This window comes from Leucopleurus acutus, assembly GCF_964270905.1.
Source record: "Leucopleurus acutus genome assembly, chromosome: 12".
NCBI lineage: Eukaryota > Metazoa > Chordata > Mammalia > Artiodactyla > Delphinidae > Leucopleurus > Leucopleurus acutus.
In genome coordinates, this window is record NC_139154.1 from 48176766 (window position 1) to 48202622 (window position 25857).

General features: G+C 52.0%; 3 protein-coding genes across 3 annotated transcripts in view; 2 read left to right on the forward strand and 1 right to left on the reverse strand.

The window, feature by feature from the left end:
• Positions 1 to 642: 642 nt before the first annotated feature.
• Positions 643 to 19346, forward strand: AGBL5 (AGBL carboxypeptidase 5; the record flags this gene model as incomplete). The annotated part of the gene is given in 18 exon segments (XM_082851355.1): positions 643 to 659; positions 1788 to 2048; positions 2295 to 2466; positions 2788 to 2951; positions 3530 to 3707; positions 3957 to 4135; positions 4545 to 5001; positions 5505 to 5674; positions 6004 to 6139; positions 6791 to 6993; positions 7601 to 7815; positions 15309 to 15465; positions 16549 to 16657; positions 16964 to 17010; positions 17447 to 17632; positions 18007 to 18127; positions 19226 to 19251; positions 19253 to 19346. Coding segments are annotated over 17 exon segments (2829 nt in total). The 5' UTR covers positions 643 to 659; positions 1788 to 1833.
• OST4 (oligosaccharyltransferase complex subunit 4, non-catalytic) lies at positions 19296 to 19628 on the reverse strand. Its single transcript, XM_082851356.1, has 2 exons — positions 19549 to 19628; positions 19296 to 19424 (listed from the first exon to the last, which is right to left on the reverse strand). Exon 2 carries the CDS (start codon positions 19421 to 19423, stop codon positions 19310 to 19312), a length of 114 nt encoding a protein of 37 aa, XP_082707482.1. The 5' UTR covers position 19424; positions 19549 to 19628; the 3' UTR covers positions 19296 to 19309.
• A 5843-nt stretch (positions 19629 to 25471) lies between these two features.
• Positions 25472 to 25857, forward strand: part of EMILIN1 (elastin microfibril interfacer 1) — a gene marked incomplete at its 5' end in the record, with an annotated part of 7520 nt that continues 7134 nt past the window's right edge. Inside the window, one exon of the mRNA XM_082851489.1 lies at positions 25472 to 25641. Within this exon, the coding sequence (XP_082707615.1) occupies positions 25472 to 25641 (170 nt within the window). The remainder of the gene's footprint in view (positions 25642 to 25857) is intronic.

Sequence of the window (25857 nt, forward strand, 5' to 3'; positions counted from 1 at the left end):
GGTCGGTTCACTGGTCAGTGGACACCCCAGAACAACCTGTAAGGCAAAAAGAAAGAAGCCAACAACGGCCGGGGGATTAGCTCAAATGGTAGAGCGCTCGCTTAGCATGCGAGAGGTAGCGGGATCGATGCCTGCATCCTCCACTCGGTTTTTGGCCCGGGCACTGGAGGATCCCCGAACCGCAGGAGAGTGGCTGAAGCCGGTGGGTGTTTTGTAATACAAAGAGCAGTACCGTAGGCAATTGTTAGCTTCACACACCGTCTTTTTATTTTGCAGGTGAGTCTTTTCCAGTGTCCTTCTTGGTCACTTCGTCTTTTCCTCCTCCCGGTGGGCAGGCCGTTAACCGTCTTCTGAGAAGACGCGGGTGGAACCCTCCCGCCGGGCCCGCAGGTCGAGCCCCCAAACAGTACGGGCTCAGGTACCCGCTAAATGTGCGAGGGAACCCCGGCGTGCTGGCCAATGGCAGCGAGCCTTACTGGGCGGGTAGCCAGCTGTCCCCGCGGCCAATAGGCGTGAGACTTCTTGTTTCCCGGCAGAGCGGGGTCCCGGCACCACGGCGCTCGGGTTTTGTTTGGGCCCTGGGTGGAGGGCCCGGGTGCCGGGGCCCAGGTGGCGCCTCGCTAGCGGGAGAGGGAGCGGGATCACCGGCCCGGAGAGAGGTGAGGGGCTCTGCGTGGAGTGCGGGCCCCGGCCCCGCCCCCTTTTCAGCCCCCCGCGGCCCGGAGCCCCCCTGGAATCCCACCCCGCCCCGCCCCTCGCCCGGGGTGCCCCCGGCCGCACCCCCGCTCCTGTGGCCTCGCCTGTTACCCGCTACGCCCTGCCTTCCTACCCTCCCGCGAGTGTGAGTCCGCCCAGAACCGTCCCAAGCCAACAAACCCCACTCCGGCCGGGACAGTCTCGGTCCTTATGTGAGGGTCCTTCAGAGTTGTGGTCGAGAAGCCATCCCCCTGTCCCCAAGTAGGTCTCTATCGGCCACTTTCTTTTTGGGGATGCTCAGAACACCCATTACTAACCCATAACTACCAGGGTAGCTTTTTCAGGGGCTTCACTGCTTACAGGACTGGGGGTGAGGGGGTGGAATAGACCCGTACCCTAACTGGGTTTGAGCTGTAGTCTCCAGGTGAGCAGGTGGCTTCTGACCAGTTTCCTTTGGCTTGGCAAAGGCCACACGTCTAGTTTTCCTCCCTGATAGGTATGGGGTAATAACAAAAAAGTAAGAACCAGCCCTTCCAGGGCTCAGGGGAGCAACAGAAAACTGCCTGGTCAGTACTTGTGAGGACAGAGGAGTGGAGAGAGGAAGCTGCCCATCCAAAGTTAGAGACTTGGTTCTCTCCACTCTGCTCTTCTCCAGAGTAGGGAGCCAGTCTAGGAACCAGAGATCCAGAATGGCCCATCTCTCAAGATGGCCACATGTGGTGGTGGGTGTGTCTTGGCTAGGTTTGGGCAATCTGACCTCTCTAGCTTCTGTAATCTTTGGTCTGTAAAGAAACGTAGAGTCTAGTGTTTCTCAGCATACTTAAGCCACTGCGTATTTCATTTTGGAATCGCCAAGCTGTGGTAAAATTGGGTCCTTTGAGGTCAGTTATAACCCTTAGTGTGGGGACAGAATACTGCTTATTCTTGGCCTTTGCTGGAAGCCCACTTCTACCTTTTTTTTTTTTAAGGCGGAGAGAGACTCTTGTTTCTTAGGGCACTCCCTAAGAGCAGCTCTCATTCACCCAGCGATACTCAAAGAACATGTTTTCATTTTTCTTCCCTCTCCTCCCTACCCCACCATTTTTCCCCAGCTCTCAGGGCCTGAGTGGGGCAGGAGGATGCTTTCCCAGCCCCACCATGGAGCTGCGCTGTGGGGGATTGCTGTTCAGTTCTCGCTTTGATTCAGGGAACCTAGCCCACGTGGAGAAGGTGGAATCTGTGTCTAGTGATGGGGAAGGAGTAGTGGGTGGTGCCTCGGCCTCCGCCAGCAGCATTGCCTCTTCCCCTGACTATGAGTTCAACGTGTGGACCCGACCAGACTGTGCTGAAACAGAATTCGAGAATGGGAACAGGTAAGAGGAGAGTAATGGAGGGTGGAAGAAGGAAGAGAGGCTGACCCCGCACCCGTGCTTCAGTTAGCCCTTTGAGAGTTCGTGCCAGCACACTGCCCTTCCCCTCCCACTCCCCCTTCCTCTCCCTCCCTCCCTCTCTCCCTACCAAGTAGCCCTTTCCCAGTTTGGCTTGCTCCAGCTCTCCCACATGGCTCCTCTCCAACCCTCCCATGTAGAATGACCTGTCTCTCCTACTCTGGCCCTCAGGTCATGGTTCTACTTCAGTGTCCGGGGAGGAACTCCAGGGAAACTCATCAAGATCAACGTCATGAACATGAACAAGCAAAGCAAGCTGTATTCCCAGGGCATGGCCCCCTTTGTGCGCACACTGCCCACCCGGCCACGCTGGGAACGCATTCGAGACCGGCCCACCTTTGAGGTAAGTTCCCCATGAGGAGGATAGACGGACTTGGGTGCTAAAGCAGATGAGGAAAAGGAAAGAGGAGTCCCTTCGATACAGCGTGCTAGGCAGGCGGGACACCAGGTTTTGGTACCAGCGTCCCTCTGGCGCCAGCTGGAGTCCAAGATAAGCCCCTGCCTCGGGAAGCCTAGAAGGATCTGGCTGTCACGTGGAGTTTCAGAGGGAGGGACGTTGGTAAAAGTGATGAGGGTGTGAGGTCAGTTCCTGGTGACCCCAGTAGGATCTTAGTTCTGACGCCAATGGCATGTTGCCCCTCTCTCTTCCTCCTCTGCTCCTCAGATGACAGAGACGCAGTTTGTGTTATCCTTTGTTCACCGTTTCGTGGAAAGCCGTGGGGCCACCACCTTCTTCGCCTTCTGCTACCCCTTCTCCTACAGTGACTGCCAGGATTTGCTAAACCAGCTGGACCAGCGCTTTCTGGAGAACCACCCTACCCATAGCAGGTGCCAGCCGCATTCTTACTCCTGTCATGCAGTCCTGGGCCACACAGCACCTCTGCTACTCCTGGAACTTGCCCTAAGAGCCCTGAAACAAAACCTCATCTGTTCTTTTCTCTGTACAGAATGTGGGATCTGGGGTACCTTTGACAGATGTTTCTGTGTGACCTTGATCTTGGCATTACCACCGCTCCACTCCACTTATCCACCTGCCTACTTCAAGCCTCTTAGTATCCTAGCTCCCCTCAGTTACCCAGAATTTCGCCAGCACTGCCATTGCTCAGCACACATTTGTTGTTCTCCTGCCCCAACAGAGGCCAACTCTCTGTGTCTATATAAAGTAGTCTATCCTAGGGCACCATAAACCGGGGAAAAAAACAACACGTTTATTCTGTCCTGTTCCCTGCATTCTGGCACCGCAGACCCACCCAAATCCTCAGCCTCATTTAAAACTGTGAGGGACTGTAAAGCCCCAAAGGTTAGGGTGAAGTACCAGATCCCACAAATCCTGGGCTCGTGACAAGGCCCACCTGTTGGTAGGACTTCAGGGACTTCTCCTGGCTTAACGACTTGTACCTCTGCAGCCCCCTAGATACCATCTATTACCACCGGGAGACCCTTTGCTACTCTCTGGATGGACTGCGTGTAGATCTGCTAACGATCAGTTCCTGCCATGGGCTTCGAGAAGATCGAGAGCCCCGCCTAGAGCAGCTATTTCCTGATGCCAGCACACCCCGACCATTCCGTTTCACAGGCAAGAGGGTGAGTAGAAATAGCATAAAGGTAGTACCTTGGCCTTTGCCCAGCTCCAGGCACTGCTGGTAGCTTAAGGCCATGTTATTCCGCAGCCCCGTGGACGCACGAGGCAAGTGTGACGGCTCCTACTTCATTTGCAAACTCAGCCAGCTGGAAGTCCAGTGGCTGCTTCCACCTCATCCCACCACCATCCCCACATGATGACCGCGGAATATAGAGCAACTGACCTAATAACTGCTCTCCTCTCCACCTCAGATATTCTTCCTAAGCAGCAGGGTACACCCTGGGGAGACTCCATCTAGCTTTGTCTTCAATGGCTTTCTGGACTTCATCCTTCGACCTGACGATCCTCGGGCCCAAACCCTACGTCGCCTCTTTGTCTTTAAGCTGATTCCCATGTTAAACCCCGATGGCGTAGTCCGGGGCCACTACCGGTAAGCAGCGTCCCCAGCCCCCCTGGATTGTTCCCAGTCCCCTCACGCCCTGCATCTCAGTGGAAGACTCTCAGCCTCTCATGTAACGTCTGTGTTCCCAGTCCTCTTGCACCCTAACAAGGGCAGGTTCATGTGATCATCCAGTGACCTGAGAAGGAGTGTCCCATCTAGTGGCACTCTCTAGGAGAAGAGCCGGAATGCCCAGGTCCAGCTGAGCCGAGGGAGCTGCCTTTTAGGGTTCTGTGGGAGGGCTGACAGCTGGCCACAGAGGGGGCCTGCCTCAGTTCTCTCTTTCCTAACGCACCCTCAGCCTCTCGTGTCACAAGTCAAGTCTCCTTTTCATCTACTCTAGTGTCTCCTTCGCTGGCCCAGCCCTCTAGACCCTGCTTTGGTCCTTGTTTCTCTACAGCACAGACTCGCGTGGAGTGAATCTGAACCGTCAGTACCTGAAGCCTGATGCAGTCCTGCACCCCGCCGTCTACGGGGCTAAAGCTGTGCTTCTCTACCACCACGTGCACTCCCGTCTGAACTCCCAGAGTCCCTCTGAGCACCAGCGCAGTCCCCATCTCCCTCCTGATGCTCCCCTTTCTGACCTTGAGAAAGCCAACAATCTCCGAAATGAAGCTCGCCTTGGGCACTCGCCTGACGGGGGGAGCCCTGAGGCCTGGACACAGACCGAGCCAGCAGAGCCGAAGCACCACAGCGTGTGGATTATGCCACAGCAGTCCACTGAGGCTGAGCATCCAGACCCCGACACCATCCCCCCCAGAGAGAGTGGTGTTGCTTACTACGTGGACCTGCATGGACATGCCTCTAAAAGGGGCTGCTTCATGTATGGAAACAGCTTTAGTGACGAGAACACCCAGGTAGGAATCCACAGGTGGTCATGTGAGTGTGGGACGTGTTGCAGGTTAGAAAATAAAGGTCAGGCCACAAATGGAGGGAAGGGGGCCTTCTGGCAGGAAAGCCTGGGGCTGCAAGAGGTACACTATCCTGAGCAAGCGCCAGAGGGCCAAGAAGGGGCAGCACTGGGCCCCTCACGTCTCAGTCGTTACGTCATGACCTCTGAATGAGGGTCAAGCCGTCGGCATCCTAGTCTTTTCTAGGGTTTGGGAAACCAGGGGAGGAGGAGAATTTCGCATTATTGGAGAGAAGAAGGGCTTAAAAAGAGGTAGAATCGTACCTTTCCAACACCTAGAAATATTGTCAAACATTCAGTGAGAATTTACCAACACTGAGTACTGCCGATGGTTTGGAAGGTGTCTGCTGTGTTTAAGGCACGTGGCCGCATGCTTGGCATCTCTTCCTTGTCCGAATCCCTTCTTGCTCTGTCTCTCCTTCTGAGTTGCCTTTTTCCTCGCCCAAACAGGTGGAAAATATGCTGTATCCAAAGCTCATCTCCTTGAACTCAGCCCACTTTGACTTCCAGGGCTGCAATTTCTCAGAGAAGAACATGTATGCCCGAGACCGCAGAGATGGCCAGTCTAAAGAGGGAAGCGGCCGGGTTGCAATCTACAAAGCCTCAGGGATAATCCACAGGTTGGGTGGAAATTGAGATACAGTTGATGAAGTAGCTTCCCAAAGAAGACAGTACCCAGTCGAGGGCGCTCAAGGGGCAGGGGTAGCCGAAGTCTTCTCCAAGGACAGATTCACAGCTAGTGTTCTTGTCTTTAGTCTGGGACACTAAAGGCCCCTTTTGGGGACCTTCTTAGGTACATAATAAAGCGCCAAGGTCAATTTCTAGTTGCTCGGGATTAGCACTTTCTATTTGTGTATATTTTTTCCCAAATGATTGTCTCATAGACCGCCTAGGCTGTCCCCCCGTGGTTCTGTCCAGATTCTGTCTGATAAATGTCTCTGTGTCTTAGCTACACACTTGAATGCAACTACAACACTGGACGCTCAGTAAACAGTATCCCTGCTGCCTGCCATGACAATGGACGTGCCAGCCCCCCTCCCCTGCCGGCCTTCCCCTCCAGATACACTGTGGAACAGTTTGAGCAGGTATGCATGCAGGGGATGAGTGGGGAAAAGGGAAACCGCAAAGTCTGGAAAGGCCCTCACTCTTGTTACCTGACTCTAAGGTCCTCTGAGGACAGGCGCACCACTATCGCTGCCTCATCTCTCAACCACTGTGGTTGTCTTCCTCGGTTAACAGGCGCAGGCCTCTGACTGTAAGAGTACTGAGAGGATGAGTGGGCACTATTCTGACCTCCCCCCAGCCCCGCCATAGAGAACCCCTGACCTTGTCTTCCTCCTTCTATTGCATTTGTTCACTACTGACCTAAAAGTACCCCCTCTGCAGAGGTACCTGATGATCCTGGTGTCCTAGGGCACACAAGAGGTGTAGAAAGAGCTGTGGGTTATAGAAGAGATCCCAGTGCCTTCTCCTGCTGGGAGAACTCCTCCCTGGTGCCAGCCAGAAAGCCCACCTGCCCCTGCTCGTAATGGATGAGGGCCCCAGATGGGCAACAGTTTAGGGAATAGCTCTAAATCCACTTGGGATAAACAGCCTGAGCACAAAAGTTGGGATACTCATTGAGCAAACGTGAGGCCGGCCTCTCCTTCCCTTCCACTGTGCTGTGCACCCCAAACCAACACAGCACCCTAGGTTGGAAGACCAAGACACTGAGCCAAACCAGACTCTCCCCACAGGTGGGACGAGCTATGGCCATTGCAGCTCTGGACATGGCAGAATGCAATCCATGGCCCCGAATTGTGCTGTCAGAGCATAACAGCCTCACAAACCTCCGGGCCTGGATGCTAAAACACGTGCGCAGCAGTCGAGGCCTGAGCACTACTGTGAACACGGGTGTCAACAAGAAGAGAGGCTCTCGAACTCCACCCAAAAGTAACAAGTAAGGCCAGCAGGGTGGAAGGGAGAAAAGCTGTGAAAGTGGAACAGGGCTCTAGAGCGAGGAGTTCCAAGGAATTTGTGTGATTCCCAACTTCCAGAAGGGCCACATGGTGAATATTTCCAGGGTAAACTTAAATTAGTAAGATCAGTGTATTTTTTGGAGAATGGGATCCTCTTCCCTTTTACCTGGAGCTGCATAATTCCCAGATATCTGAAAAGCAGGCTAGGGGATTCCCTGCTCCAGAGCCCTGCACAAATCAAATACAGTTAGGGTGCGGGTGGGGGCAAAGCTCAGCTTCCAGTGGTTGTGAATGACTGAGGGGTCCAAGGGCAGCACCAAGGCATTAAAGGGGAATTCGCTGGGAGTTAAAGCTGCCCAGGGACAGCCCTTATGGCTCTTAGCGTATTGTCTGCAGGAGCACGTTATGTGTGAACAGGGGCTCCCAGGCATCCTGAGATGCCCCAGGTTAGGTACCTTATCCATGGATGTAAATCCCTCCCTGTGCCTTTTCATTCCAGAGGTGATGCTTTACTGAGCATCAGACCATGGGGAAAGACTTGCAACAACCTCCCTGGCCCAGGGTTAACTGGCATCTGCTTCTTTGCAGTGGACTGCCTGTTTCCTGCTCTGAAAATACCTTGAGCTGCGCGCGAAGTTTTAGCACTGGCACAAGTGCTGGTGGTAGCAGCAGCAGTCAACAAAATTCTCCACAGATGAAGAACTCCCTCAGCTTTCCTTTTCATGGCAGCCGGCCTGCAGGGCTGCCAGGCCTGGGCTCCAGCACCCAAAAGGTCAGCCACCGGGTGCTGGGCCCCGTCAGAGGTAAGCTAGTCTGGGAGCCCCTGCAACAGGTGTTCACTTGTTTGGGGCATTGCTGGGGGAAGTGAGAGCTTGAAGATACACACTTGGCCTGGGACCAAGGGGTGAATCAATAAAATTAGTATATAGCAGAATCTACAGCCTCTTCTGCGACCTTGGTGTTCCCTGCGGCACGAGCTCCAGACGGTACCGTATATGGCATAGGCGGGAGTCCGCGGTATCTGGGTCTCAGCAACTGCTGGGAGGCAGGAAAGTTTCCAAGGAAGAAACACTGGCTAGAGCAGGGTCACACTGAGACATGGAGCCTCCACGTCAAGGACAGGGTCGGTCTTGTTGGGAGCAACATAAGGAGATGTCCTCACAATCCAAATCGCAGCACCATACAAAGATGGAGAATCCTCTCCAGGGTCTCTATGGGCTGAAATTGTTCCTAGCTTCAGAGCCTGTTCAGAAAGTGTTATCAGAAGGATGCCAGCTCTTCCAAAGAAAAATGGAACAACTACAGACAGCTCCTGTTCTAGGCTTACAAAGCAACAGTCTAGCCCCTTCCAGCAGTGGTCACAAGTGCTCAGCTGTGCCCCTGGGTTTGGCCAAGGAGACCCTGCTTGATACAAGATAAGAGATTCTGGGTCACAGTGTAGCCCCAAAACAGGTGGGCCTTCAGGGAAGAAGAGGAAGGGAATCCAGAGCCGTTCCTCGGGAGTGACCTGGACTGTAGTAGGGAGACAGTTGCCGGGCCACTTCTGGAAATAACACTAAATCAAAAATCAACATTGTATGTGGCTTCTGGGCTACAGCAATCTTGCCAGAGTATGGAGGCTTAAATGCTAGAACTAAGCTTTGCTGGTCTTCAAGCTGCACTCGTCCTCATTAGCACTTCCCTGCTACTCAGCTTGCAACAGTTTTCGGTGCAGAGCAGAAACGTGCACTGGGGTCAGTGGCTGTGGAAATCTGACTGCTAGTTAGAGCAGCCACAGGAGAGAGCGCAGCGAGCCTTACCAGCTTTGACCAGTAAGATGTTCTACCCCTGAGAAGCTCCATAGTTACCTCTGCTTATGTTCCAAGCCCCACTCTTAGAGTCTGTCTTCATTGGGAAAGGACACTTTTGCACACTGTTTGATAGGAGAGTATTAAAGCAATAATAATGCCTTATATTTAAATAGCATTAAACAGTGAACAACAAAAAAACAGTATCGCATATTTATTTCATTTAATCCTCACAAAGACCCTGTGGGATAGGTGGTATTTCCACTTTCCTGATGAGGAGACTGAGGGTGTTTAAGGGTAACTCGTCCAAGGTTGCGCAGCTATGAAGTGGCAGTTACTCAAATTTAGTCCTTTCGTGCTCCAGTCTACTTGAGTTTCCCACCTTAAATCTGGACATTTCTTCTTCTTTTAATTTCTTTTCCTTTTAACTCATAGAAGGAATATTGGCACCATAAATTCTCCTTCCCTGATTACAAAAGGGAAATAGCAAAGAGCCTTTTCTAGGTCCCCACTGGAGGATTCTAGGCAGTTTTTAGTCAATATTTTATTAACATCTTCCCTGCTCCCCCCCACCAAATGCAGAGTGTTGTATTAAGCTCCTTGAGTGAGAGACATGTATTCTGTTTATTTGTTACTTCCCCCAAATAACTAATAGAAAATAGGCATAGTCAGTACAAAGTAATTCCTGGTTGACTGACTTGAAACTTTATGGGGGACACAGGGCAGTAAACACAACATAAAAGCACACACTCATTATAAACATACAGGGAACATGGGGAGCCACTGTGCTAGATAAACACAAGAGTAATCACCCAAAGAATGATCAGTTGAGAAATGGTTTTGAAGAACGGGTGGTGGTGTATGGTTTTAACAAAAACATTCCAGAGATAACAGTGATAGCCAGGACCAGAGCTGCCTCGTAGAGAGGGCCACAGGCAGGCGCGCTAGCTGGTTCGAAGGGCCAAGCCCTGCCCGTGGGAATCAGGAAGGCAGGTGGGAGGAAGAAGCCGGAATGTCTTGAAAACAAAGATTATGAGTTAACAAGACATATGGCAACGACTGTGTTTCTGAGAATGACGCGAACAAAAGATTTAAGAGAGCCATCTGTGAACTGTTTATATATAAATCAAGCAGGGATGGGGAGGTGGGATCCTTGCAGTAGTTTATACATGAGATAACTAGTGCCTATACCAGGGTCTATGAATGTACATACTAGAAATAGAAGTGGCAGGATTCAGTGGTGGTGGAAGAGAGACAAACTAAGAGAGCTTCATGGCTACAAGCTAAAGGAAAATGTCATGATGACAGTAAGACATTGTTGGAAGCCAAGTGCTGAGTTTATCTATTTTAGACATGCTTGGATGTCATGGGCTAGCTATATGGAGATGACCCACAGGCAGAAAAAGGGCCAAACTGTAGAAAAGGTGACATCAGGGTTGGATCTAAGAGTCATCCACGTACAGGTGAAACCAAGTGAGAAGCCATGTTCCCCCAGGTAAATGAACTTAAAAGCAGAAAGAGAGCTGGTCTGAGTATCAAGACACCCTAGGGACTTGCATAAATATTTGTAAGAACTAAGAAACTATGTCTCTAAGGTCAGGGGGTCAAGAAGGTTCCTAATAATACCAAACTGGAATACTGTAAGGAGCTGAAAGATCAGATCTAGGAGTCTTGACTCCTTTTCTCCTGAGCATCTGCTGGTGCTACAGTTTTACCACTTCATCTCAAAGTCCCTGATAAGACTCCAGGATGGGAGACTGGCCCTGGCTTGGGGTAGGGACTTGTGATGCAGCTGTGGTGTGTGGACACGGCATCTTCAACTAACCCGTAGAAAAACTTCTTCATTTTGTTTGTGTGATTTATCCTATACTGTAGCTTTGTGACATTTCCTGGTTCCACACATCTGGCCCCTGGGCCTTTGCCACATCTGGGCATACTTTGTCTTCCGAGATAGGAAGAACACGACCCTCATATCTCTATAACTATAAAAGCAGCTATAAATATACTTTCCAAATCCCAAAACGGGGATTGCGTTGACAAGGTTTTTTTTTTCTGACTTACCAACTTATTTATAAGAAAATTCCCACTAATGTATAAAAATTTTATCACATTTAACCGTACGTTTAATTGACTATCCTTTATTGGCCAGAACAGAACATGAGATTGGGCTACCCAGAAAATTTCAGAAAAGATCTAGGTAGCCCAGCCAGAAGCTTAGGCTAGAATTTCAGGGAACTAGTCTGGCAGGGTCTGTCCTCGGAGGCTGGGGGATGACATTTTAGAAGCCAAAAAGTAGCCAACTTGGGGTGAGCAGGAATGTTGCTGGGGCAGGAGGCTGGAAGAGCCTGAGTAAGCCTTGCCTCCCAGCGCCCCTGACCATAGTGCCAGGATCTTCCTTACCTCGTTCTCCCCCTGCTGCAAAATAGGTCCCGAGAACTGCCTTCCCAGACCCATGGTCACATCCCTGACCACGGGGCTCAGAGCGCAGAGGGCACTGTCCGCAGCTGCCACCGAGGAGCAGGAGGGAGAGCTCACTGGGGAACAGCTAACGTAACAGCTGAAGTGTGCGATTTCCTGGTGCACGAGCAGATGCAGACAGCTCGGAGGAGGACCTGCCGGGGAGGGGGAGGATAGTAAACGGGCTCCTCCTTCTGTTGCTATGTATTGATGAAAACAGGGCTCGAACTAGAGGGAAGCCAGTGAGGTGCCTAGGACACATGATTTAAGAAGGCACTCGCTCTCAGGGTCAGGCAAGGGCCTCCTTAAACTATGCACTCTAGGCGCCTCACTTGCTTCATACTAGTCCTGGCCCTGGATTCAAGCAAGTCTCACTCAATAGCTTAAACTTATTCCCTAGCCCTCCACCCTACCCGGCGGGATACTGGTGTAAAAGACAAGGGACTTAAGTGTAAAGCGGGGAGCCTTCAGCCATCAGCCCACCATGGCCACTCTAGTCTGCCCCAGCTCTGGCACTTAAAGCTAAGGTTACCAGAATTCTCTCCTGGCCTCTGTGATGCCTTGTCTCAGCTGACCAGCAGCTTCTGATAGAGCAGCTAAAGGCCAATGGTGAGTGGAGGCTCCTTTGAGAAGTGAGTCAAAGGACATAGGAAGAGTGCCTCCAGCACCATCATCACTTTTACTTTTTCCCCTGCAATCCAAAGTTTTGTGTTAAATAGCAGAGTAATAAAACTTATTTGATGGCAGGAAATATCTCCTAACACATCTATTTATTCCCTTAGCACCTAGCACCATGCCTGGCACTTATTAAATGATCTGCAAATATTTGTTGAACAAATAAAAGGCAGGAAGTTGAAGCTGAATGAAGGCTTGTCTTGCCTGTCCACCCCTCACAGGGCATAAATCAGGTCTGCGTTCATCCTAGGGATCCAATGAGATCTGGGGTGCTACCTGTAGGGACAGTTCTAAAGATGTTTTGGAGGGATGATGCATGACCTAGGCACAGGTTACACAACTGCCCCTCAAAATTGTGAGCCCTTAGAACATCCATTCTGACTCATACAATGGTAAGGTGGGTCTGGCTCTATGCCTCTGGCCTCTGCCCCAGGACTGTCCGGCCTCTCCCAAATGGAACCTAGGGGCTGATTATCATAAAACACCATCTCACAAGCTCTAGATGTAGAGCTGTTCACATTATCACTTGCATTCAGCCTTAAGGCACTGTTTCTCTAGCTTCGAGCCAAGAAAGAAGAGAGTTGGGGCTCCTCCCTTTAATTCTTGTCACAATGGAGACTGGGTAGGCCTGGATGATACCGGGGCCCAGAAGCCAAAACATGAGAAACTGGGCTGTGTGCTCACGCTGCCAAATTCACAGGCAGCCCCCGAACCTTAAGACAGTCTTTTAAGTGATGACGTGTTACCTTTAAATGCCTTGTACTTTCCAGATCAGGCCTCTCTCCTAAACTAGAACCTGTCTCCTACCCTGAAACTCTCTTTAGGGGCACGATTCCTGAGTTGTATCCTTAATATCTTTCCTTTGATCCTTACATTTCACACTGGCATTTTTTATATCATTTGCCTGTTTTGCTTTGTATCTTTTTTTTTTTTAACATCTTTATTGGGGTATAATTGCTTTACAATGGTGTGTTAGTTTCTGCTTTATAATAAAGTGAATCAGTTATACATATACATGTTCCCATATCTCTTCCCTCTTGCGTCTCCCTCCCTCGCTTTGTATCTTCTTAAGTGCCACTCAGTTCCTTACTAGAACCTACAAATGTCCCAGAGGCCTTCACTCAATTTCTAGCCTGCTCTCTTATCCTTCCTTGGGGTGGGGTGAGGCTTCATCCCTTAACATGGTTTCAACATCCTTCTGTGTATAGATATTTCTCAGATCATCTATTTCCTGCTATTTCCCCCTCTGTCATTAAAGTTCATTATTTCTGCCTACTGTGCACTATCACTTGACATCATCTTGACATCCCTGTTTTAATCAAAGAATTACCCAGGTCTAGGCTCTACAGTGTCTCTAAGTCATTGGTGGTGGGTAATGTTTCGAGTTATGTGACTGTGGCCATGAGTCTGACTTCGGTTGTTTTGTTGGCATCGCTGTGCCAACTCTCACTAGGTCTGGTTGTTTTTGACTCCTGTCTGTGGTCTTAGACTCTAATTGGTACCCAGCATCTTGGCAAACTCCTCAAAGCTAGAGTAGCTTCCATCCTGAGATCTCTCCCTTTCTTCTCGTCCTTATTCATACGAGTATCAGTTTTTTAAAATTTGGTTTGGGAACTTCAAGAAGTAGTCTTGTCACTGCTAGTGTAGCTAGAAAGGTAAAGTTACTGTCACCTACTTCCTACTTTAGGGCCTTTTCACATGTAACACATGTTGCTTTGTTAGAAGTCAACTGGCATCTGGAACTACCATCGAATTCAGCTCCACAAAGGTTAACAGCTCATTCCGTTTGAGAGCATTTGGTACCTGCTGTCCCCCTGTGATAAGGAAGGACGTGCCAAGCCTGAGAATCTCCCTACCTCACCATCTACCCCACTGGGACCCCACCTTTCAGAATCCGTAGCAGTGAGGCTCTAGCTACAAAGAAGGGACCAAGAGAGCTGCCCCACAGAGTAGAACCATACGCCCTTAGACAGGGATTGTGGAGCCAGCTTACGGTCTACAGTGGACGTCTGCTGTCCGGGTAAACAACATGTTTATTAAGGTCTCTGGTTTTCCAGGCAGTACTTCACAGGCAATGGGATGTACAGTATTAGAAAAGACAAGGTACCTACCCTCAAGAGACTCAAGTTCCAATTAGAATATTAGCTAACATTTATTGAGCACTTACCATGTGCCAGGCAGTATTAAGTACTTTACATGTACTAATATTTAGTTAAGGAGACAGAAACCATAAAAAATTACTAGCCAAGTGAACAAAGGACAATGAAAGAGAAGAATTAATCCTACTGTTAATGGTCAGCAAGGCTTCACAGAGGTGACATTTGAGATCGGACATATAAGATGTCCAAAGTTTCACTAGAAGAGGAAACAGACTTTGCAGAGGAACCACATAGCTAGTAGCCCTAGAGGCTACAGCAGAGGGTGTGAAGGATCAAGTCAGCATCCTACTAAGGATGTGTAGACTGGACCCACAGTGGGCGGGGCTCTGAATGCCACGTTAAAACGTTTAGACTTTATCCTTTAAAAGACCTTCAGTATCTCTCCCTTGCCTGAGCCAAAATGACTTGATCAGGTCTGTATTTTAGAAGAATAATTTCTGGCATCTGTGTGAAGGACGGATTGTAAAAGGGAAGAGACTCAAGCTGGGGAGGCCAGTGGGGAATTTTTTTCAAAAGCCTGGATGAGAGATAAAGACCTGTATCTGGATGCTGGCAATGGCAAGGGTGAATAAAGGAGGAATTCCAGTGAAGGCAGAGGGAGAATTGTCCAGATTTGGGTTAAACACAAATCTAAATGTGAGGGAGGAGTCGAAAGAGGAAACAAGGTTTCTAGCAGATTTTTCACCAAGATAGGGAGAACAAAAGGAAGGAGGGGAGAAAATGAGTTTTGTTTGGGTCATGAGAGACTGGCCAGGTAGGAACGATCAGTAGACAATCAGAACTGCAGTTCAGGAAAAAAAGGGCAAGAGGGAGACTTGGGAGTTTTGAGTACATAGAGCAGGAGAGAACCAAGGCTAAAATGGTGGGGGACACTGACATTTAGGGGCAGGACAAGTAGTTGAAAAGGGGCGGTTAGGGGGGAAGAGGAGAACCTAGGAAAGCCAAGCTCAATAACTTCTTTGCCAGAAGAATGAACTGGTGGGTGAGTAGGCTGGTTAGCTCCAGAGAGGTGAAGTAGGATGAGGGCTGGATGAAAACTGGAGAGCTGGAATAAATTATTAGTTCTTTCTACCCATCTTAGACTTACTTCAGAAGAGGGATGCTGGTGTGATGACAAGCTTGAAAACAGGCATCTGCTGACAAGGGAAGGCCAATGGGGCAGGGGAGTGACAATGCCTCACTTATTTGCCCTTTTATCTGCTTGTCCCTTCCACTCAGAGCCCCGAAGCCAGGACAGGAGACGGCGGCAGCAGCCACTGACCCATCACCCTACTTCAAGCAGCCCGGCCCCGTCCCCAACTCCTGTTAGTTCTAACACAGCCTCTTTACACATGGGCTCCTGCCTACTGCCCAACTCACTCGGCGTATCAGGTCTGTACCCACCGCCCCTGAAATCTGGGTTGGCCAACCTCCTTCCTTCCCTACCTTCCAGGGCATAGGCCAGACTCCTGACTAGGCTTGAAGAAATCCCTCCAGCTCTGCTGCCATGTGACCTGGACCTCATTCCTGACTTGATGTAATACAGGCCACTCAAGACCAGGGGCACCAGTTAGCCTCCTGGATTATCCTAAATCCCTAACATCAATGCCCTTGTACAGGAGGCTGGAGTTTAGTGAACATCTTTGTGTAATAAAATAACAGTTACCACTTATTGAGCGTTTACTATGTGGCAGGCACTGCTCTAAGCACATTATCTCATTTAATCCTTATTTTTACAGTTGAGGAACCTGAGGACTTTTCCTACCTGCTATTTATTCAAGCTCCCTGACTCCAGGAGCTGGGCAACTTAGACAAAACTGAAGAATGAAAAAAGCATAGGCCTTTCACCTGTCATCACCACAAATGTTGTGTGACCATATCATCCACAAAGAGCCTAGACCGTCTGCTCTCCTTTTAAGTTACAGACCCAGCCGTGTAAAGCACTGGATGGGGATGATTTCTAAAACTTCAGCCTAACATCTCCTACCTCCCTCAGAGCCCACTACTCCCAACCTGTTAACTCTCTTCGACGGGTAGCCCTGAATCCACCAGTCTTGGGTACTGATGACTTGATCCTTAAATGCGCACACATATGACTGGGATAACTCTAAGGTCTGTAAATTCATAGTAGTTCAGTTGAGTGGGTTCTGATTCAAGCTCAAGTTACTGTTCTACCCCTCGGACCAGACTAGAGCGTGATGTGCTTCTGAACCAGCGGCGATTTTGCCAGGCAGCGGACATTTGTCTGGAGATTTTTGGTTGTTACAGTGGGGAGGAGGCAGGGGAAGAAATGCCATCTGCTGAGCAGAGGCCAGAGATGCTGCTAAACATCCTGAAATACACAAGGCAGCCGCCCACAACAAAGAATTATCCAGCCCAAAATGTCAATATTGCCAATACTGAGAAACTCTGATCTAAAGGAAGTTACCTCTTCTCCGTGGCCCCATCCTGATATCAGTTTCCTTTGTTCCCTAGGGAGTAGCTGCTCATTCCTACCCTCAGGGGACAAACCAGAGGCTGTCATGGTGATTGGGAAGGGCCTGCTAGGGGCTGGACCTCGGATCCCCTGTATCAGGACCCGACTACAGGTAACGGTTTTGGGTCTTCCCCAGTCCCCAGCATAGCGACTCTTGCAGAGCCCAGCAAGGCGCTGTTCACCTGGGTAGTGGGAGGGAAAATGCCCAGCACTGCTTTACACCCTCTCCCCACAACCACAGCAGAGAGCTGCTCTGATGCCTGAGTGCCTGTCTGTCCGGTGCTGCACCCCCGTCCCCTTCAGCCAGGTCTCTTGCTTGCTTCCAATCCCAGTATCCCTGCCAGACATACCCTAACCTCAGCCTGCTAGCTTTGGCTTTGCCTGCCCCTGCCTTAGCTTCTCCTCTCTTTCTGCCCAGACCTGCCCGAGGAGAGTTCCCGCCAGGAGGGGTCCCGGATTCCCCAGGTAACACATCTGGTTGCTGCTCCTAGGAACAGCTGTGCCACCAACTCCGATTCACTCCAGATCCCCATGCTAGGTTGACTGAAGTTAGGTGTAGGCAGAAGCTGACTGAACAGGTGACGCTTAAGCTGCTCTGGCAGGGGCTGAGGCAATGAAGGCTCTGAGGCAGACCCACTAATCCTCCAACATCTTTCCACACCGTGCTTCTCTACTCAGCCAGATCTTGACCGTGGTATAGCCATGAAGGTTAAATGCTGGACCCTTCTGACTCCCCTAGTTAAGCTTGGAATGTATAGTCATAGACTGAACCCAAGAGTTTTCTAGCTATTATCCTGCCCTACCTTCTCAGCTAGGAACAGTGCCCAGGAACTCAAGGTCCCAGTACCCGTGTTGACACCCATACTACACTCATACGTGTGCATACTAGAAGGAAACCTAGAAGCAAAAAGTTCATGGAAGAATCCAGCCTCATAGCCTACCCCCTGTCCACACAGGCTAGGCCCAGGTTGGGCCGGGGCTCACCGCCGACTCGCAGAGGGATGAGAGGCTCTTCGGGCCCCACGTCCCCTACCCCCCGGAGCAGGGAGAGCAGTGAGCCAGAGCCGGGACCCTGCTCCATCCCACGGTGAGCACCAGGGTGCGACTCTTCACCCCACCTCTCACTTCTATCCCCTTATTCCCATTTCTGCCATTCAAGATCATTTTCTTCCTTCCCTTCTCCCTTTGACCCCCGAAAGACTAAATGTACCTTCATTAAGAACCTAGTCCCTGACTTTTTTCCCCATCATGCTGTCCGTCTTCACTCCAACAGACAAGAGAACAACTTCTAGTTAGGTCTAAGGAGCAGGCTGGTCAGACCATTCCTGTCAGACCACCGTGCAGTGCTCAACCTGCCTATCCTCACCCACCTTGCCTCTCTCACCTCCCAGCCCCTGGCTGAAAGACCAGAAGAAGGGCGGAGTTTTCACAACCCTGACTCCTCTCTCTTCTCTGTTGCAGGCTGCCTCAGGCTGGGCCCCCACGGCCCTGCTCTGCCCCTGCCTTTTCTCCTATTTCCCGTAGTCTGTCTGACTCCCAGTCCCGGATTTGTTACAGTGGGGGGCCCTTGGGCCAAACTGAGGTTTGTTTTGTCCCTAAATCTCCTCCACTCACTGTTTCTCCTCGGGTCTGAGGCCTTGACCTTCACGCCCAGCACATGACCCGGAGATGGGGAACACAGTGAGAAATGTGCTAGTCCCCTTTCTCAGCTCCTGATTCCATGTGACAATTATAACTCCTTGGAACGCCAGCCACACTGTTCTGAGACACAGCAGAGCATCACCTTGAGACAGGACAAAGCAGGGACCTGCCACCCCTTCCCTCCCTCCACAGCACACGATTTTGGGACCACAAAAAAAATCTATATTTTTATACTGGGGGGAGGGAGTAGAAAATAAAGTAGCCCTATGCTGGGCCCTATTCAGTGGCAGCTTCTTGTTCCATAAGGTTAAGGAAGACTTTGAGGAAATAAAAGTTGTTTGGAAAAATCCAGGTGTAGTTGCTTTGTATGTTGTGATGGGTAGAAGGGATGAAGTGAAGTGTGAAGGCCCCTCACACCCTCCATCTTGCCTCAGACTATGTCCTGGAACCCTAGAAAAGAGGGGGAAAGACCTGAGGTAAGGAAAATGCTGCAGCTTTCCTCTGGGGCAATCCTTCAGGAATCAACTCCCATCCAGCCTGTCCCCCCTTACAATTCTCGCCCACACTTATGGGTTGGTTTATCAGACGTTCATACAACACCTCCCCCCATCCCATTCTTCTCTATGGCTTGGGTCTACACTAGCCAACCCCTAAATCAGTGCCCTGTGCCCCTGAAATAGAATTCTCTATCTTTCCAACCCCTCACAAAAAAGAATTATGCCTAAATAAAACCCTAAACAACCTTGGAAAAGTGAGTACTATTTAAGTGAAGAGCCTAAATCCTCTTACTTGGACGGCATCCTCAGTACCTTTATTCCTTCGGGTGTCAGTACTTACTGTCTTGTACCCGTACTATCAACTTGGGCATCTGGGGACCACAGGAAGATGGGGACTGAGGGGGTTTAGGGAACCCACCCCATTCTAGCAGGGAGCAGTTTAAGGGGGAAGGGGGCAGGGCACTCGCTGCTCTGTGCGGATAAAGGGGCCCAGTATCATGCTTGGCCCAACACTTTCTGATTTGAAGTTTCGAACCCTTCACGCCCTGGCGCGGCCCCGCCACTTACTCTCTGGGGCTGGGCGCTACAGCCCCGTACCGTTACCTGGGGCGGAGAAAGCGCCACTTTCATTCCTGCTTCTTGGGATTGTTGACGGCCACGTAGTGATAGAGAACGACAAGCAGGAAGAGCGACACGCCCAGCATGTTGGCAAAGATGGCGAGCTGCACGTCCGTGATCATGCTGCGGAGAAGAGGGGGGACTGAGCCTCGGACCGGCGCACTCCTCGCCCAGACCAGGACCCTTCCTCGCCCCACTGGCCCAGCCACCGCCGATGGGCCGTGGACCGCGCCTGCGTGCCTCTCACCTGATCAGCAGGGCTCGGCTCCGACACGATCTGCGGAGTAGCTCAAGGTAGGAGACCTGGACCGGAAGTTTGCTGCGCCAGCTCAGTCCCAAAACAGCCACTTCCGGCCGTCAGGCTCAGCCGGTAAGGGCTCCCTAGCCCCCGCGTCTCGCCTGCTCCCGCGGCGCACTCGCAAGGGGCGGGGTCTTGGGCGGGGCTGAGGAGGGGCCGGCCGCCGTAGGGGGCGGGCGGGTTGCAGACGCTCGCTTCGTGCGCGGCACGGCGCGGCTGTGAGCTGTTGGCGTGGTCCGGGACAGGGTTAGGGGCGCTGGGGCCGCTTCCTTGGAGCCGAGGAGTGGACTAGAGCGAGGGTGTGGCGGCGGGACCGAGCGGGAGGCTCGGCCTGACCATAGACTCCGGCCCCCCTCTCGGTCGCGGGCCCACATGCTGCTGCCCACCCTTCGCTTCCCGGCCCGGCCAGGTGCTTCCTTTGCGCCCTGCCCTCAGGGTCCCCACCCTGGTCCGGGCGGCCGGGAGAGGGGTAAGAGGCGGTGCAGAATGGGGACAGGGCTGGGACGGCCGGCTAACTCTCCTCGGCGCCAGCCTTTCTGCCCCACATCCGCCAAATAGAACGATCGTGCCTGTGATCTGACCAGTGCCTCCCTTCCGGACTCCCTCCCTCCATCCCACTCTCAGAGGTGGGCGTCGGAAATAGGGCGGACCCTCCCGGAATCAAAACCCAAACCGTGGGACTTAAGCCAAGTGGGAAATCACCCCCCACCCGGATGTGAGGGAGGGGGGAAAGGAGGAAAGGCTGGGACCAGCAAGAGGGGTCGTGTGGGTTATAAGCAGAGTGGGCCACCGAGGAGAAAAAAGGAAGATGACTGGGTAGATGTCCGAGGGTCTCTGGTGAGGGGAGAGGCAGCCTGGGGCTCTGCAACCCTCTGCCCAGCCAAAACTTACTCCCCCCCACCTCCTTGCTTTCCCTCAGCTTCACCATAAAAGGGAACGGCACTGAGCCAGGCTGGGGCCAGGGGCTGGGCTGTTTCTCTGGAGCTGTCAGGGGTAATGGAAGCCAGTTGCTCTGCGGTAGAGGGGGGCCAGGGCTCAGGGGACGCCTCTGCTTCTCTGAGCCAAAGAAAACTACAGGAGCTGCTATGGGGCTGGAACAGCTGGGTAAGGGAACTGACTGGCAGGCTGTGTGCACGGTGAGCTAAGGGTGCACTAGCCCGGAGTGGGCTTCCCTGGCCTGGGACCATCAGCAGTTTGTCCTCCATGCACCAGCCCAGTGACTCCTAAGCTTGGTCTCGGCCTTTAGCAGTCTGTAGTTCCCCGGCCTCCCCGCTCATCACGCAGCCCCCACCATTTCCCAGAAGTTTTCTGTTTAGAATCCCAACCCCATGTTCCCTCCACATAACGGTGAAATCCCAGCCATGTACTCCCTCATGTGTCCCCTCAGTGAGCAGTCTGTTCCCAGCTCTGCTCTGGGAGAATGAGGGTCTAGGTCTTAAAGGATTACACACATTATGCTTTGCATCTCCTGGAAATTTGAAGCAGATCCAAGTGCAAGCAAACTTTTAGATCTGTTGAAACACAACTAGATCCTGGAAAGTAGACTTTCTAGACTGCAAATGACATAAGGGAAGGCCTTGGAAGTGCTTCAGCTTTCCAAGGCTGTCCAGAAACCAGCTGACCCACTTGCAAAGTAAACTAGACTCTCAGAGCTGAAGGGGGCCTTCAAGGTCATTTTATGAAGAAGGAAACTGAGGCCCAGAAGGTAATTGATTTGACCAAGGTTCTACAAATGGTTAGAGACTGTCACCTGATCCTTCTTCCTCTGTTCCATACTCTGTTGTGTCAGACTGTGGACTCAATAGGTTGTCCTAGGGTCAGGGGAAAGCGGAAAAGGTTTTGTTTTAGAACCATCCAGAAATGTCCTTCACCTCCCAGAACTTCCTGTGCCTAGGTCAGCGAGTCTTTATCAGCCTTGAATGGGTCATTTGGCCTAGTGCCTGGAGGAACATTTTAACCAAGTTAAAAATGGTCTCCAGGACTAAACTGGACTCAGCTAAGAGCTAACAACTCCTGAAAAAAGCTTGGGTGGAAAAGTACGTGGGAAGTGAGACAAGTGAAGCCTTATCCTGGGGGAAATCGGGGGAGAGAGAGGGTTAGGGGGCACGTGGGGCAGGGGGGAATGTGTGGAGCTTAATCTCTGTGATTAGTGTGACAATTTAAAGCAGAAGACATAGTCAGGATTAGGCTCAGGAGTGAAAAGACAACAAGACCTGGAAAAGGGGCACTGGGCCCTGCATCCAGGGAGGTTAGCTCCTGAAGTATTGTACCTGTGGGAAGGGTTGGAAGGAAAAACAATGTGTGCATTTGTGCATGGTGGACTTTTGCTCAAGAGTCCCCACAAGCTGGAATTCCCATCTGGGTTGGCATGACCCAAGGCCCGGTTGTTATTATTCCCCCCTTTTTCCTCCACTCTTCAGTCTTCTGACCGAGGGTGGTAGGCATAAAATGCTCCTTACTGCTGGGGCCCCTATCTCTCTGGCCCCAGGCACAGGAGTTCATTGCGCCATCAGTGATGGTTGACTGAATGAGTTAGTTGCCTGGTACAGCCAAGATTTCCCATTGGCACTAGACCCATGGAAATCTGTCTTGGACAGGTTATAAAATAGATCTTGTCCTAGTGCCTGAGGGACTCTTAGCCTTTTTTGGTCTCAGGAATTCTCTTCCAGTCTCTTTGGCAATTTGTGGCTGCCTATCAATACCACTGCCACCACTGCATTCCCTCTAACCTTAGTCTCCACTGCAGCCTGCTTGCCCAACGTCTCAGGCCTCCCCAGTGAACCCACTGATTTCTTTGATATCTCTAAACATTCATGTCAGGCTCTAGGTCTTGGCTCCTAATTACAGGACTAAATGAAACGCAACCTACCGCCATTATATTTCAAAGGCAACATTTTTGACTCAACACACTTAAAATACAACAGATTTTGTAACTTAAGGGGGCAGGCAAAGGAACGGGTGACAACTGAGTAGTCACAAGATGGCTGGGATGACTTTTTAAGTTGCCAGGAGCTCCTGAACGGAGAAGACCGGGAAGAGCAGAGAAAGCAAACGCACAGCAGCAGCCAGGGCCACCTGGAGGGGAAGTGAGTGAGCTTCCGGCCAGGGCCAGGGCCAGGGCCAGGGCCTAAGCAGCTGCCTTCCACTGACAGTGACTTTGAAATCAGGACCTTCTAGGACCAATTCCTTCAGGTCTCCCTAGGTGCCGATCCCCTCACCTCTAAGGAACAGGCACAGGTTTCCATTTCTGATGGTTCCAGAGTTTACTGTCACCATCCTGTCTTTTCGCCAACATTTCTTCCAGTCATCAGGATCATATTCTGGACGTCAGAGGTAGATCACTCAGATTCACATTGAAGATTTGGTGGCATCCATTCTTATAGTTTCCAACTATTGTCCTGCAAATGGTTCCCAGAATCAAGACCCACACTGCTAACCATCTCCTTTGGACGTTTATTTCCATTGAGATGTGTTATTCTCATCTTAAACTCAGGATGCCCAAATGAAGGTCATCTTTCTTTCCTTCAAACCTGCTCCTCTTCTCGATTTACTCATGCTGGCTCAAACCCTGGAAGCTTCTGTGGTGTCCCCCTTCATCTGGTCCCTCATTACCCATGCAGTCACCAAGCAGTCACAGCCTTCTCTTCCAAGTCTGCATCACTTTGCAGTGTAGAATTTGGAAGGGACCTGAGATGACAGAAAGATAGCAGACCCCCGGTGGAGTCAGGAGGTTTGCTCAAAGTGATAACACTATTTAGAGGAGGAGCTGGAACCAGCATCCTTGTGCCCTAACACCCTGCCCATTGCTCTTGCCAAGAATATCTTCTTTCTGCGTGTGTATCGACCCCCTACTCAAAAACTTGTAACCCAAGCTGTTAACCAGTCACCTGAACCTCTCCCTGATTTTTCCACAATCAACCTCTCTGACTTTCTGACACAAAGAAGAGCTAACATTTACCACATGCCAGACACTATTCTAAATGCTTCACATGGATTAACTTAATCCACATGAAACTAGGAAGGAGGGTACTATGATTATTCTCATGTTACAGATGAGGAAACTGAGACAGACCGCTTTCACCAACCTGAACTCTCTCCCCCTCCCCCCGTCCCTGTTTTTTACTTCCCCCCACTACCACATTTATCAGATTCTCTTTCTTCCAATAGCTCTTCTCTGACTCCCCACAGCAGCCAGCTATCTTTCCCCTCCTCTTACCCAGAGCACAGCATTCATCTGGCCTTCTGTCTGTCCTGCCCTGTGTTCGTTCTGTCGGGCGCTTGTGTCCTGTTCCCCAGCAGAACCAGCTACTCCTTACTGAGTCCTACACGTGCCTTTGCTACCCAGGCACCTCCGCAGCGCCCACACACCAGGCTCTCGCCTCCTTTCTGTCTAGTACTGCTGCCTGGCTCTCCCAAGCGGCCCACCACGCAGGGAGACCTGTACAGAACACAACGCTGGGGGCCAGATGGTGAGGGGGGCCGGCTGACAGATTCTGACAGAGTCTATGGGCAGGCTGGTGGTTGAGTCAACTTCCTTACTTGCCTCAGAGGCTACCAGACTTGGCTCCACTCTAGGGAGTGACTTCCTTCAGGCTAAATACATCGGGCCCAACTCACCTCCCTCCTTCCCTCCCCTCCCCCACTCATGGCTGACCTTCTCCAAGACAAGTCTGAGACCCATGTTCACCTGGCCTTTTGAGAATGAAAGGCTTTTTCCTCTTGCCCATGTCCTCTCCATGCTTGACAGAAGGCTACTCCCCACTTCCAGATTCTTCTGGCTTCTCTGAATTTCTTGCCTGCCTCAGTGAGTCCTTCTCCTTTTCCTCTCTGGCCCAGTGGCCCTCACTCCTCTCCTCCTTTTTCCTCGCAAGCCACTGACCTGGGTACCATTTATATTCTAATCTGAGCCCTACTCTTGACTTGCTGTGTTACCTTGGACAAGTTACTTTCCCACTCTGGGCCTCCATTTTCACATCTATGAAAGGAGGCAGCCGGACTAGATGGTGCGTGACTGTCCTGCTGAGCCCTGCGATTCCTTCTTCCTTTTACAGCTCTCCCCTCCACCTCTCGCCTCTGGGCTCCTCTCTCAGGCCTTCTCTCCCAGGGTAGGCCTGCCCCGGCCCCAGGAGAGCTGTGGCTCCAGCTCCCGTTCCCTGTCTAAGCGACCAGCCCTGGGCCTCCTCCCCAGCTCTGGCCCCAGCTCCGCTCCATGTGGCCCGTCTGAGAGGCTGGCCCCAAGCCCGGGGGCAACTCCACATTTCTCTGTTTTTCCTTTTTTTTTCTCTCTTTCCCGGAGTTAACAAGAAGCAGATGTGGCGCACGATGGTTGGAGAGGTGGGGGGAGGAAGGGGGAGGCTGGACCGCCAGCCAGACAGGGGGGAAGGGAGGGGAGTGAGGGAGAGAGAGAGGCGGGAGGCCAGGGCCCGCCCCGAAACCACTCTTGCGCCTCTGAGCAGCCACAGGGGCAAAGCCCTGTCACCCTCAGGATCCAGTCATTGGGGAAAAGCGATAGGGAGGCCAGAGGAGGGCCAGCTGGGGCGAGGGGGTGGAGGCCCAGGAAGCAGCATCTGAGAGGGCCAGGGACCAGGCACAGGGGGCCGGGGGGCACAGAGAGCAAACCCCCCTCAGAAGTGGAGAAGAGGAGAGCGGAAGGAACCGAGGGAGGGACAGATAGGAGCCTGAGGAGGAAAGAGGAGGGGGAGAGGGGTCAGGCCAGGCGGCCAAGGAGGAGGCGTGCGGCTGGGGGCTGCCGGCAGGAAGCTGGGGACAGGACCTGCTGTCCCTCGGATCCGCGGCGTCCCCCGCTCCAGGCAGAGGCGCCGGTGGTCAGGCCAGGATGTGCCTCTGAGGGCCACTGCTGAGCGCCCCCGCCATGGCCCCTAGAACCCTCTGGAGCTGCTACCTCTGCTGCCTGCTGACCACAGCCGTGGGGGCGGCCAGCTACCCTCCTCGTGGTTATAGCCTCTACACTGGGAGTGGCGGGGCCCTCAGCCCTGGGGGACCCCAGGCCCAGAGTGCCCCCCGGCCTGCCAGCCGCCACAGGTAAGAGTCTGGGCCCCAGCCCGAGGCTGGAGGTAGGTGGGAGGGTGGGTGAGAAGGTGTGTATCCTGGCCCCGACCTTGGGTCCGCTCTTCTGGGCTGTCCCCGCCTGGGGCAGGGAAGGGGGAAGAGGAAACCCATCCGCCAGGTGCTCTTTACATGCCCGCCTTCCTTCAGGGCACTTCCAGGGCCCCCTGAAGAGATAGGTCCCCCCCCAAC